The following is a 13376-nucleotide window of genomic DNA, read 5'->3' on the forward strand; positions in this document are numbered from 1 at the left end:
TGGTAGAGAAATAAGTTCATTCAAGAGTTAAAAATCTTGGGGTGGAGAGGGTCTCTTCAATTTATAGGGGTTTTACCATTTGTAAGTCATTCCTCCCCATTTAATGGTTACTACACACTAGCCACATTCTTGATATATGGTCTGCAATGTTTGAATACAGATGGAGTAATTAAAAATGGAGAGTAACTGGTATCTGCATTATTAGAATCGTATTGAAGAATTTCAAGATTAATATGATAATAAATGGAAATGAAACTTGGATAAGCAGGCCCTTGCCTGCTTCCAATTTGACCACCTTGGAATTTCCAAACAGGAATCTTGTCATAATTGGTGATATACAATGGATCCTAAACATTTTCAGGCAGTTTGCTATTGGTACTAGAAATCAACATCATATTGCCTGCCCACAAAAATTTTAAGGTTTATTATTAAAATCATCAGCCTTTGTTTTCCATCTTCAGCGTCATAGCACAGGTAAGTATAGATCTTGCTGTTATCGGTGAAAAGGGTCCAAAATGGTCTCTGATGGGAATGAGACTTCTTGTCACCGGTGGAACTTGAGGAATAGGCCGTGCAATTGTGGAGGAGCTAGCTGAACTAGGTGCAACCGTGCATACTTTTTCAAGAACGCAAGCAGAGCTCAATGAACGGCTGCAAGAATGGTCCAACGGGGGATTTAAAGTAAATGGCTCAATCTGTGATGCATCTTCGAGAGAGCAAAGAACACAGACGATGGAAAAGATCTCTTCTATCTTTGATGGGAAGCTGAATATACTTGTAAATAATGTTACAAGATGCCAAGGCAAGCCAGCGCTTGAATATCCTGCTGAAGATTATTCTTTGCATATGTCTACCAATGTTGAATCGTGTTACCATTTCTCCCAACTTGCATATCCTCTTGTGAATGCTTCTGGGATTGGAAACATTGTGTTCATTACCTCTGTTGCAGGCCTACTTAATTGGTCTGCAAAATTCATCTGTTTATGCAGCAACCAAAGCTGCAGTCAATCAATTAAAGAAAAATATGGCTTGCGAATGGGCTAAAGACAATATTCGGGTCAATTGCATTGCTCCGTGGATTATTCGGACCTCGTTAGCTGAAGAAGGGCTCAACAACGCAGAATACATGAGGAAGGCAGACTCAAGAACGCCTATGAAGCGAATTGGAGAACCAGAAGAAATCTCATCCCTGGTTGCTTTCCTTTGTCTTCCAGCTGGTTCGTATATTACAGGCCAGGTCATAGCTGTGGATGAAAGAATGACTGTTAATGGATCATGTCAGATTTAGTTAATTGATATTCCCATTCAACCTTCTTGTGAGTTCTACATTACAGGAAGAATTTGCGCCTTTGATCTTCTGAATTCAAAAGTCAACTTATTTCTTTTATGTGTTCCTCTCTGTAATCTGCAGTCTATGATAATTAAGTGTTTGTTAAAGTTCCTGTAATAAAGCAAACATTTCTCATTGCTTCAACTAATTTCGGACATACTTTTTGAACTCCTTAAAAAATTACTCACACCAGCTTCAATTATTGAACTTGTGTCCAAAACATTATTGTTTTTCCAGAACTAGGTTATTTTGTTAATGACTAATCAGACATACATTTGAATCTTTTAAGTGCAAAATAGTTTAGGTTTGCACTTTTATTTAGAGGATGGTAACTCTAAAATTGTCACAACTATCTTTAATTTTTAATTTGAGAAAAAATAAGGTAGTTTAATGCACACTAAAAATGTCAAAAAAAAATCTTGCCATTACAAATGGCGACAATCCTGCATAAGATGAAAGTCTTCTAAATCATAGCCGGAATACTAAGAAAAGGAAATAAAAGCAGGGATCTTAGGCCTGCCATGACGTACTTTTGCTTGTATTCAACACAGCTTAAAGGATCTTAGACCTGCATAAATCACGGCAATGTATTGTCGTTAATTGTTATCATAGCTTTAAGGTTATTTTCAGCCTGCTTGATTTTCTAATTATCATTTTTTTCTTGTACACCAGTTGGAAAATATACTAATTCAAATGTTAGAGTGCAAATTCATGAACCAATTTGACTCTGTATACAGTATAGCACTTGCCCGATTACAGATGTTTACTAGTGTAGTTTCTGGCTACAAATACAGCGCAAAAATAGATAACAGTGTAAAATTCACAATACATCCATCAACCTTTCCCAATCCTCAGAATATGAGGCCCATTTTCTCTCCTTAGTAGTGTATCAGCAACATAACTAGACCTGCATAAATCCCGCTAATCCATGGGAAAGATTGGGAAAAGCAATTTAAGATGGTCTCTCAATGGAATGATAGCTCTTGAGTTGTCACCGGTGGTACTCGCGGAATAGGCGGAGCAATTGTGGAGGAATTAGCTGCAATAGGTGCTACGGTCCACACTTGTTCAAGAACAGAAGAAGGGCTGAATGAACTCTTGCAAGAATGGACCTCAAAGAGATTTAAAGTCACTGGTTCGAACTGCGATGTATCTTCAAGAGAGCAAAGGATACAACTAATCGAAAAGGTTGCTTCTATCTTTGATTCCAAGCTAAACATTCTAGTGAACAATGTTGGAACTCTTGTAGCCAAGACAGCTCTGGATTATACAGCTGATGATTAATGTTGTAACAGCGGATGATTAAGCTGAATATACTTGTAAATAATGTTGGAACATGGAAAGGCAAGCCCACTGTCGAACATGCCGCTGAAGATTACTCTATATCCACCAATTTTGAATCTGCTTTCCATTTTTCTCAGCTTTCTTATCCTCTTCTTAAAGCATCTGGGAATGGAAATGTCGTGTTCATTTCCTCAGTTGCAGGTCTGTTGAGTGTTGAAAATTTATCTGTTTATGCAGCAACTAAAGCTGCAGTAAATCAACTCATAAAGAATTTGGCTTGTAAATGGGATAAAGACAGTATTGAGGTCAATTGCGTCGAGCCGTCGATCAATTGAACCTCACTAGCGGCACGTCCAATGAGATTGCTAGATGAAGCGACTTAAGAGAGCCAGCGAAAGTTTCATCCATGGTGGCTTTCCTTATGTCTCCCAGCTGCGTCTTACATCACAGGACAGGCTATAGCTGTGGATGAAGGAGTGACTGTTAATGGGTTTCAACCAATTTAAACAATTAATATTGACCATTTAACCTTCTTGTTGAATTAACACAAGAGAAACAGTTTTTTTATTCTTCTGCATTTAAAAGGCAACTTCTTTCTTTTATGTGTTTCTCTGTGTTACTCTCTGCGCTCTCTAAAGTTAAAAGTCTTTGGTACTCAGTCTTTTATAGTAATCTATACCAGCAGCAACAAGAGAAAATTCTCTTCTGCAGTTCCATATTGGGAATTTGGAGATTAGCCCCTATATCTACCAACTTGTCTCTCACATTCTAAAAGTTCTTATGTGTTGTTCTCGTACATTATCTGTAGTAACCTTCTTATTTTCTTAAGAAAAGCATTTAGCTTCTTGCTGATTTTAGAGTGTTTTGTATTTGTAGGTTTCTGTGTTTGGTTTACACCTTATTTATACACATTGACTCCCTTGTATTATCAACAAATTTTTCAATTACTTTTTTATCTCGCATACGTCACATCAAAAAAGTATTACAGTAATTTTAAAAAAATATACATCCCAAATAATATCTTGTCCAAACACACTTCTCATGTAAATGGATAACATGCGTGTTTGGATAATGGTTCTCTTGTTAGACAATATGGATAACACCAATGTTTGGATAATATTTCAAGTTATTATTTTGAGTATGGTTTATGGATAATGGTTCTCTTGTACTTTTAGAACATTTCTTTCATTTCTTATTTTTTATTAATTTTTTGAGTATAGAAAGTTCAACTGCGGTCTATTCCACTATCCTTTTTCTTATCCACATAATCATTTCGATAAGACAATTGAAACGGACCCTAAACTCTCAAGTCTTAGTTTTGTTTGGATTAGTGAATCCACAAAACGCTAATCTTCTGTCATATCTTTGGTTTACCTCTTGAAGACGTAAAACAACTAAACAAGACGCACATGCTATATCCACATGGATCCAGACTTAGGACATACCGTATCCACACGTACCCAGATTTAGGACATACTATATCCACATGAACCCAAAAATAGATTAAAAGAAAAGAACCCAAGAGGCATAATAAATCACATGAATTCAAAAGGAGATTTGAAAAAAAAAAAATACTAAACAAATCAATGGGCAAATTTGCTGGAAATACTGGAATGTTTAAAATTACATGCATGTAGAATACAGTAGTAGTACACCAACTGACAAGATGCAAGCCAATTCTTAATATTTTACCATAGAAACCGAACTCATGCCATTCTTAATTTTACCTCTAAATGCTCCTAGATTAAACAATACTTCTTCCTGAACTACAGCATCAATGAGAAGTGGGAATGGTTCAATGATTAGTCCCACTGGACTCCGTTAACAGTCAGTCCTCCATCGACAGCTACAACCTGTCCGGTTATGTAGGAAGCGGCTGGAAGACAAAGGAAAGCTACCAGGGATGAAATTTCTTCTGGCTCTCCAACTCGATTCATTGGAATTCTTGATTTGAATTTCTTCCATTTTTCATTAGAATGAAGAACAGCTTGGCTTAATTGGGTCCTGATGAGCCCAGGGGCAACGGAATTTACGCGAATGTTATCTTTAGCCCATTCACAAGCCAAATTCTTGGTCAGCTGATTTATTGCGCCTTTTGTTGCTGCTTGAACAGACAAACCTTGTATACTTACCAAACCTGTAACAGAGGAAATGAAGACTATGTTCCCGATCCCAGAGGCTTTTAGGAGAGGATAAGCGAGTTGGGAAAAATGGAAACAAGATTCAAGATTTGTAGACATCATCATATCGTATTCTTCAGAGGTAAACTCTTCAGCTGGCTTGTCTTTGCATGTTCCAACGTTATTTACAAGGATATTGAGCTTCCCATTGAATATGGAAGAGACCTTTTCGATGAGCCGAATTCTTTGATCTCTTGAAGATGCATCACAGACTGAACCACTGACTTTGAATCCCATGGAGGACCACTCTTGCAAGCGTTCATTCAGGTCTGCTTCTTTTCTTGCACAAGTGTGGACTGTGGCACCGAGTTGAGCTAGCTCCACCACAGTTGCACGGCCAATTCCATGAGTTCCACCGGTAACTAGAGCTGTTGCTCCTGACAGGGACCATCTTCCACCGGTGGCTAGAGTTGTCGTTCCCGACGAAGACCATCCAGAGCTGTTTTCTCTCACCTTTGACATGGGTGGTTGTAGGCTGACAGTAGGGGTGATGAAACTCGAAGCGTCTCTTTTTTTTTTTTTTTTTGGGTCAGACAATTTAGAGAGAGGTTAAACAAAAATAGTTTCAATCCTCCAGCATAGTTCAACCATGGGACCCAAGTTAGAGATGGTTTTCTGCTTCTTCTTCTTCTTCTTCTTTTCTATTTCCCTAGATATTGACTGGATTCTATATGAGATGGCTGAGGTTTCTTGATTTTTTGTTGATTTGTGTGTTTGTGGTGAGATGTTGGGTATTCATGGCGAAATGATACTTTTGAGCAGCAATTGGTGGTGGGTTTTATTTCCGTGGTTGTTGGCTGGTGCTTGGTGGTAGTTTGGCTCCAGAGATTAGCCGATCCCATTATGAAGCAAGAGAAAAAAAGAATTCATGCAGAAAAAGAAAATGGAAAGTATCTCATAGATACTTTGCAACCTAATTACCAAACAAGTGAAAAGGTGTAGGCAAAACCTATTACCATTGAGGAATTTTGATAGTCATTCCCATTGCCACTGTGGAATTCCAACCAAACGGATGGTTAGTTTTTCTTTTCATTTAATTTTCTTCTTTCAGATTTTACCATTAACCGCGAAGTTATTTTGAACATTCATTTTGATGGAAAAGGACATGAATTCTGTGCAGTCGCTATTGATTGGGAATCAGTAGTCGTATTACACTTCACTCCCAATGTACACCACAAGAAAATAAAAAGAACAAAATTTTCATGACATCAATCATGCATTGGCCCCAGGTCCATCAATTATTTGCCAACTACCTTTTTGTCCTCAATTACATCCCAATCATCCTCTGTTAGGACTTGGGATGGTTATCTTTGGGTTTCTTTTTTTCTTTTGATTGTACGGGAACAACTTTATTTGGAAGAGTGTATCGAAAATGAAAATTGGTTGAAGAATATGTTGTACAAACAAGGCAAAACAATTAAAGCTAGAAAAAGGTTGATTCAGATTATCCTTCCCAACCTTGAGTATTACTTTTGTCATAAAAAGAAAGAAAAATCGTGCTCGATCAATCAGCCCACAACCAGCCATGTCAAAATTGGAAGAAAACACTTCAAGATGGTCTCTGTCAGGAACGGCGGCTCTAGTCACCGGTGGAACTCGCGGAATTGGCCGTGCAATAGTGGAGGAGCTAGCTCAACTAGGCGCCATAGTCCACACTTTTGCAAGAAAAGAAGAGGAGCTGAATGAACGCTTGCGAGAGTGGTCCTCCAAGGGATTCAAAGTCACCGGTTCAGTCTGTGATGCATCTTCAAGAGAGCAAAGAACTCAGCTCATCGAAAAGGTGACTTCCATCTTCAGTGGAAAACTCAACATCCTTGTAAATAACGTTGGAACTAATAAAAGGAAGCCACCTGAAGAGTTTACTGCCGAAGAGTATGATATGGTGATGTCTACAAATCTTGAATCTTGTTTCCATTTTTCCCAACTGGCTTATCCTCTCTTAAAAGCCTCTGGGGTTGGAAGCATCGTCTTCATCTCTTCTATCGCAGGTTTCGTGAGTATACAAAATGCATCTGTCTATGCAGCAACAAAAGGTGGAATGAATCAACTCACCAAGAACTTGGCTTGCGAATGGGCTAAAGATAACATCCGGGTAAATTGCGTCGCGCCTGGGGTTATCAGCACCCCATTAGCCAAACCTGTGCTCAGTTCTGATGAAAAGCTGAAGAAAATAGAATCAAGGACTCCCATGAAGCGAGTTGGGGAACCAGAAGAAGTTTCGTCCCTGGTTGCTTTCCTTTGTCTCCCTGCTGCTTCCTACATAACCGGACAGGTTATAACTGTCGATGGAGGACTGACTGTCAATGGAATCTACTGGGACTAATCATTAAAAAACATTTGATCTTGTCATCGTTGCAATGTTTCTGCAAGATATTGGTTTGTATTGTTTCTTGATGCTGGCAATGTTTTTTTTTTTGGGTTGATTGTAAAATAAATTTTTTTTTTTTTTTTACTGGCAATGCTTTTTTAATTAATTCCACCTTGTAAATCAGTTTTATTACGCTACTTGTAACGTACATTTTTCTGCGTGAAAATTATCCAAAAAAAATGCTTTTTTTTTTTCTTTTTTTCGGTGCAATAGGAATGTGTGAATTTCTATGGATAGAACGAAAATGCATCTCCAGCTGAGAGACTGTTGTTCGGGCTACCTCAAGCTCAGCTCCAAGAAAAGCTTCAAATTTTGATAACGTTGGGTTGGGCTGAACTTTAGGCCTAAATATTAGTTTCAATTTAAAAGTGGATTGAGTTGGATCAAAATAGGTTGAGCCCAATTAAAGCCCATTGCACTCTCGCCGTGTAAGGTAGAATTGCCTGATTTAATAAATTAATTCTAAACTAGCATTTCGAGTATTATTTTTTTTTTCTTTAATTAGTTGTGAACCTGTGGAAGTATAAATAGTATAAATAAAAAAATCAGCAATATTCTCACACAGTCATTCATGTTAATTTTAAAACATTAACGTATTATAAATGTTTAACTAGCGAATAGATAGAAATTATAACCAAAATTAATTAGAAAAGAATTTGATCAAGTGTTGGTAAAACTCAAATATCGAAATCATACACCAATTCTTTTCAATCAGCCATGTCATCTAGAAGAGAGAAGATGGCTAATGAGACTTCATGCATTCACATATTTTTTTTAAATTTTTTTTGATAAATAAAACTACCTGTGATAATGTGATTGTATTTTTAGCATGAGATCTTGGATCCACTCTCAAGTTAAACCTGTCTACTTTCTCCAATTTTCCTCAAAAAATTTTAAAAAAAAAATGTCAATTAGTTGATAATATTCTCTTGACGAAAGTATACACAAATGTCGAGTTCAAATCAATTTGAGTCACATTACGAAGAATCAGATAAATGCATGCAAGTTATTCTTCGTTCCAATCTCAGACCTAATATCCATACGTATGAAATTTCAGATACTCTTAAATTGCCTGTAACATTGACTGAGATGAAGAAAATGAAAAGATGATTCTATAAGTATTCCCTTCCCGCACTAACTAGCTTTGCCGTATTGCCCGGAAAGCTGATTCAATGATTAGTCCCACTGGACTCCATTAACAGTCAGTCCTCCATCGACAGCTATAACCTGTCCGGTTATGTAGGAAGCAGCTGGGAGACAAAGGAAAGCTACCAGGGATGAAATTTCTTCTGGCTTTCCATCTCGATTCATTGGAATTCTTGATTTGAATTTCTTCCATTTTTCATCAGAATTAAGTACAGCTTCGCTTAATTGGGTCCTAATGACCCCAGGGGCAACGCAATTTACGCGAATGTTATCTTTAGCCCATTCACAAGCCAAATTCTTGGTCAGCTGATTCATTGCGCCTTTTGTTGATGCATAAACAGAAAAACCTTGTACACTTACCAAACCCCCAACAGAAGAAATGAAGACTATGTTCCCGATCCCAGAGGCTTTTAGGAGAGGATAAGCGAGTTGGGAAAAATGGAAACAAGATTCAAGATTTGTAGACATCATCGTATCGTACTCTTCAGAGGTAAACTCTTCAGCTGGCTTCGCTTTGCATGTTCCAACGTTATTTACAAGGATATTGAGCTTCCCATTGAATATGGAAGAGACCTTTTCGATGAGCCGAATTCTTTGATCTCTTGAAGATGCATCACAGACTGAACCACTGACTTTGAATCCCATGGAGGACCACTCTTGCAAGCGTTCATTCAGGTCTGCTTCTTTTCTTGCACAGGTGTGGACTGTGGCACCGAGTTGAGCTAGCTCCACCACAATTGCACGGCCAATTCCTTGAGTTCCACCGGTAACTAAAGCTGTTGCCCCTGACAGGGACCATCTTCCACCGGCGGCTAGAGTTGTCGTTCCCGACAAAGACCATCCAGAGTTGTTTTCTCTCACCTTTGACATGGGTGGTTGTAGGCAGACAGTGGGGGTGATGAATGAAACTGGAAGCGTCTTTTTTTTTTTGGTCAGACAATTTAGAGAGAGGTTAAACAAAAATAGTTTCAATCCTCCAGCATAGTTCAACCATGGGACCCAAGTTAGAGATGGGTGAGGTTTCTTGACTTTTGGTTCATTTCTGTGGTTGTGGTGAGATGTTGGGTTTTCATGGTGAATTGATATTTTTGAGTAGCAATTGGTGGTGACGGCAGTGAGTTTTCAGATTTGTACAAACTTGAAAAAAGAATAGTTTGTCGAATTTCAATTGAAATTTTGCTTTTACTAAAATTGGTGGAGATGATTTGAGATACACTTTTGAAGTTTTGGGGACTACAATTAATGTTTCCTGATGTCATAGGCGACGGTTGTTGGCTGGTGCTTGCCTGCTTGGGGGTGGTTTGGCTCTAGAGATCAGCCGAACCTATTATGAAGCAACACAAAAAAAAAAAAAAGGAAATCCGTTATAGTAATTAAAAGAAAACGGAAAATATCTCATAGATTACCATTGCAACCTAATTACCCAACAAGTGAAAAGTAGCCGCCAAAACCTATCAGCATTGAGGAAATTTTGATACTCGTTGCCATTGCCATTGTGGAATTCCCACGAAACGGATGGTTAGTTTTTCTTTTCATTTAACTTTCTTCTTTCAGATTTTACCATTTACTGAAGTTATTTTGAACATTCTTTTAGATAAAAAAGGACGTGAATTCTGTGGAGTCGATATTGATAAGCTCTCAGTAGTCGTGTTAGACTTTGCTTCCAATGTACACCATAAGAAAATAAAAGGAACAAAATTTTCATGACAACAATCGTGCATTGGCCCCAGGTCCATCAATTATGTGCCAACCACCCTTTTGGTCCTCAATTGAACGTCTCGGTTTTTTTTTTTTTTTTTTTCCAAAGAACGTCTCGGTTTGAATAGTTTTTTTTGGGAGTTTTTTTTTTAAAAAATGTACCGTAACAACTTTATTTGGAAGAGTGTATCGAAAATGAAAAATGGTTGAGAATACGTTATACAAACAAGGCACAAACAAAGCTAGAAAAAGGTTGATTCAAATTATCGGAATTTGAAATTTCTATTTCGATTTCAAATTCTTTTTTAATATATATATATAATTTTATATATATATGTAATATAATATTTATATTATTATAATAATAATTTTATATTCTCGAAACCGGAATTTACCGAATTCCGAATTGAATTCGGAACGAATTTGAAATCGAATTCGACCAAAAATTCTGATACCAAAATTTCAAAAAATTTCGAATTTCGAATTACGAATTTCTATTTCGATTCACACCCCTAATCGGTTCAGTCTATGATGCATCTTCAAGAGAACAAAGAACTCAGCTCATTGAAAAGGTGACTTCCATTTTTAGAAAATAATATCAAGATCTTCAAACATGACTTACAAATCATGAATAAAGACAATTAAGACATACCTTGTGCCCTTGAATATGTTTCTACTTGGAATTATATGGTTTCAAGCCTTGATCTTCCCTCTCCTACTCTCTCTTATATTTGCTGTAGTGATCGGTAAATCTCACAAATTAATTGAGTGGAGAGAGGGATCAAGAACCTATTTATAAATACATAAGTGACCTATCTTATCATTGATCATTAATAAGACTCATTGGTTCTTCCTACTTGAATGAATCTTACGTACCATTAATCACTTGTTTCAAGGATACATAAGCATAAATGTATATACATTCATTCATGTGAAGTTTCATAAATGTATGGATAAATTCAATTATCACTTAAGTTAGATTCATGACTTTGATCATTAAATCTTGTGACTTATTAATTAGGTACATAACTTATGGTCATGATGCCTTGATCCTATCCATACAAGTACTTAATTTGTTCTTTCATGTATGTGTACGTGGGATAATAGTACTTTATTACTTATATATTTAAGTGGTCATATGGGTCACAATAAGTAATTAATCTAACACCATTTTCATTAAAAAAAAAAATCAATATCCTTGTACATAAAGTTGGGACAACAAAAAGGAAGCCAGCCAAAGAGTTTACTACTGAAGAATATAACATGGTGATGTCTATAAACCTTGAATCTTGTTTCCACTTTTCCCAACTTGCTTATCCTAGCTTAAAAGCCTCTAAGGTCGGAAGCATCGTCTTCATGTCTTCTGTTGCAGGTTTTGTGAGTATACAAAATATATCTGTCTATGCAGCAACAAAAGGTGCAATGAATCAACTCACCAAGAATTTGGCTTGCGAATGGGCTAAAGATAACGTCCGGATAAACTGTGTTTCGCATTGGTTTTATCTATTGGGATTCAAGTGCAGAATACATAACTATTGAGACATCAAAAACACAATAATTTAATAACAAACAAACCACAATCACGAAAGATAAATAACACACAAGATTTAACGTGATTCGCCTCTATCATTAAGGTTACATCCACGGAGAGAAAATTCGTTCTTTATTGTGAGAGAAAAAATCCTATACAAAAACACAACTTAAACCCAAGTTCAACCATTATATATTATCTTTCATCTCTTAAGAACTCGATCTCTCTCCATGTACGAACTTATATGTCAACCCTTATATGTCACTTTATAGTATGCCAACTCAGACCTATTATAAATTACATTGCTTGACCCTGTTTAAAAGAAATCAAACCAATTTCCTAACATTATCGGTACCCTGTTAGCCAAACATGTTCTCAGTTCTAATGAAAAGCTGAAGAAAATAGAACCCATGAAGCGCGTGGGGGAAATAGAAGAAGTTTCATCCCTAGTTGCTTTCCTTTGTCTCCCTGCTGCTTCCTAGATAATCGGACAGGTTGCAACTGTCTATGGAGGAATTACTGTCAATGGAATCCACTGGGACTAAACACTGGACTAATCATTAAAAACCATTTGATCTTGTTATCGTTGCATTATTTCTGCAAGATATTGGTTTGAATCGTTTCTCGATGCTAGCAATGTTTTTTTTTTTTCACTTGATTGTAAGTAAAAAAAAAAAAGCTTTTTTTTATGGGAAAATGGCCAATTTAGTCCCTGAACTTTTTTTCTCTGTCGATTTAGTCCCTATATATTATTTTTAGCCAATTTAATCCTTAAACTTATATTTCGATTCCAATCAAGGAACTTAGCGGCGGCGCCACCGCATAATATCAATCAAGCTCCTAATCAAGAAACCCCGGAGGGGTATTTTAGGCACTTCATCGTTGGAGCCGCGACTAATCAATATTGGAACCGTGAGAAGTAATTTTTTGTCTTTTTCTCCAATCCAAATTCGCATCGAGAATGTATGCATGGTGTACAAAAAAAAAATGATAATTGATAACCCCCATTCAACCCCACCGCGCCTGGCAGCTCTGTGAATTCCTCTCATCCACAGACAAACTCACTTTCGCCATGACCAATCGGCACCCTCCTCCCGAGCCACCTCCAGTAGCTTACCTCCCTCCCCGATCAGCAATCAATCGGCAGTCCGCATCTTCAAGGGAAAACCACCAGATTCTTCATTTCAACATCCCTTCACCTTATTCTTCTTGGTCTCCCTCGTTTTTTGCCTTTCCGTTTCAATGCAATAAGGGGGCGCACTTCCTCATCTCTTCCTTCAATTGGAGACCCTTCTCTCAAGTCCTTTCATCTCCTGTCTCAACTCTCGACCTATCTGGCAACCAGCAATACCACCACCACCGCCACCCTCTCCATATCCGCCGCGTGCGTCGTGCCTTTCTTCATGTCTCCAGCGTTTGAAACCCTTGAGGCGAAGACTTCTTTCTCATGGGTGATGTCGATTGCGCCTGCTCTGTCTTTCAATTCCCACACTAAATTCCAACCCAATGGGACCTTTGTGATTCTCCAATTTCAACTACAATATGAGGTTTTCACCCAACCCCATTTGTGGGACAATGGCGCCTTTTTCCCTCAAACAATTTTCCGTTTGACGAAGACCTCAGCTACCGCATGGGGAGAGGAGGCATGGTGGCAGTGGTGATGGTTAAAAGGCAGAGTAGTGGGGCTAGGGTTGTCGATTTAAAGTTCTGAGGCCAAGTTGCAGAGAAGCGGAGAGTGTAGAGGCGGGGAACGGATTTACTGCGGAGGAGGAGAGGGAAGGGAGGCAAGAAGGACAGGTGAGGAGGGAGGAGTCGAAGGGGTTGAAGATGAATTTGGGG

At 37.8% G+C, this 13376-nt stretch overlaps 2 protein-coding genes and 2 pseudogenes across 2 annotated transcripts in view; 2 read left to right on the top strand and 2 right to left on the bottom strand.

The window, feature by feature from the left end:
* Window positions 1-340: 340 nt before the first annotated feature.
* On the top strand, window positions 341-1288 carry LOC113768923 (annotated as a pseudogene).
* An 867-nt stretch (window positions 1289-2155) lies between these two features.
* Window positions 2156-7268, top strand: LOC113767575 (annotated as a pseudogene).
* LOC113767576 (tropinone reductase homolog At5g06060-like) lies at window positions 4187-5630 on the bottom strand. The gene has a single exon (XM_027311721.1). The coding sequence runs from the start codon at window positions 5254-5256 to the stop codon at window positions 4417-4419; it is 840 nt and encodes a 279-aa protein (XP_027167522.1). The 5' UTR covers window positions 5257-5630; the 3' UTR covers window positions 4187-4416.
* Window positions 7269-8113: 845 nt separating the features above from the next.
* LOC113767579 (tropinone reductase homolog At2g29340-like) overlaps window positions 8114-13376 on the bottom strand; it is a 9296-nt gene continuing 4033 nt past the window's right edge. The window contains exon 2 of the mRNA XM_027311723.1: window positions 8114-9107. Within this exon, the coding sequence (XP_027167524.1) occupies window positions 8339-9107 (769 nt within the window). The 3' untranslated portion in view covers window positions 8114-8338. The remainder of the gene's footprint in view (window positions 9108-13376) is intronic.

Source organism: Coffea eugenioides, chromosome 4 (genome assembly GCF_003713205.1).
Source record: "Coffea eugenioides isolate CCC68of chromosome 4, Ceug_1.0, whole genome shotgun sequence".
In the NCBI taxonomy this organism is placed as follows: domain Eukaryota; kingdom Viridiplantae; phylum Streptophyta; class Magnoliopsida; order Gentianales; family Rubiaceae; genus Coffea; species Coffea eugenioides.

What these genes read in the sequence shown, in the direction of transcription:
- LOC113767576 (XM_027311721.1), bottom strand. Translation starts at nt 5,256, where the DNA reads ATGTCAAAGGTGAGAGAAAACAGCTCTGGATGGTCTTCGTCGGGAACG.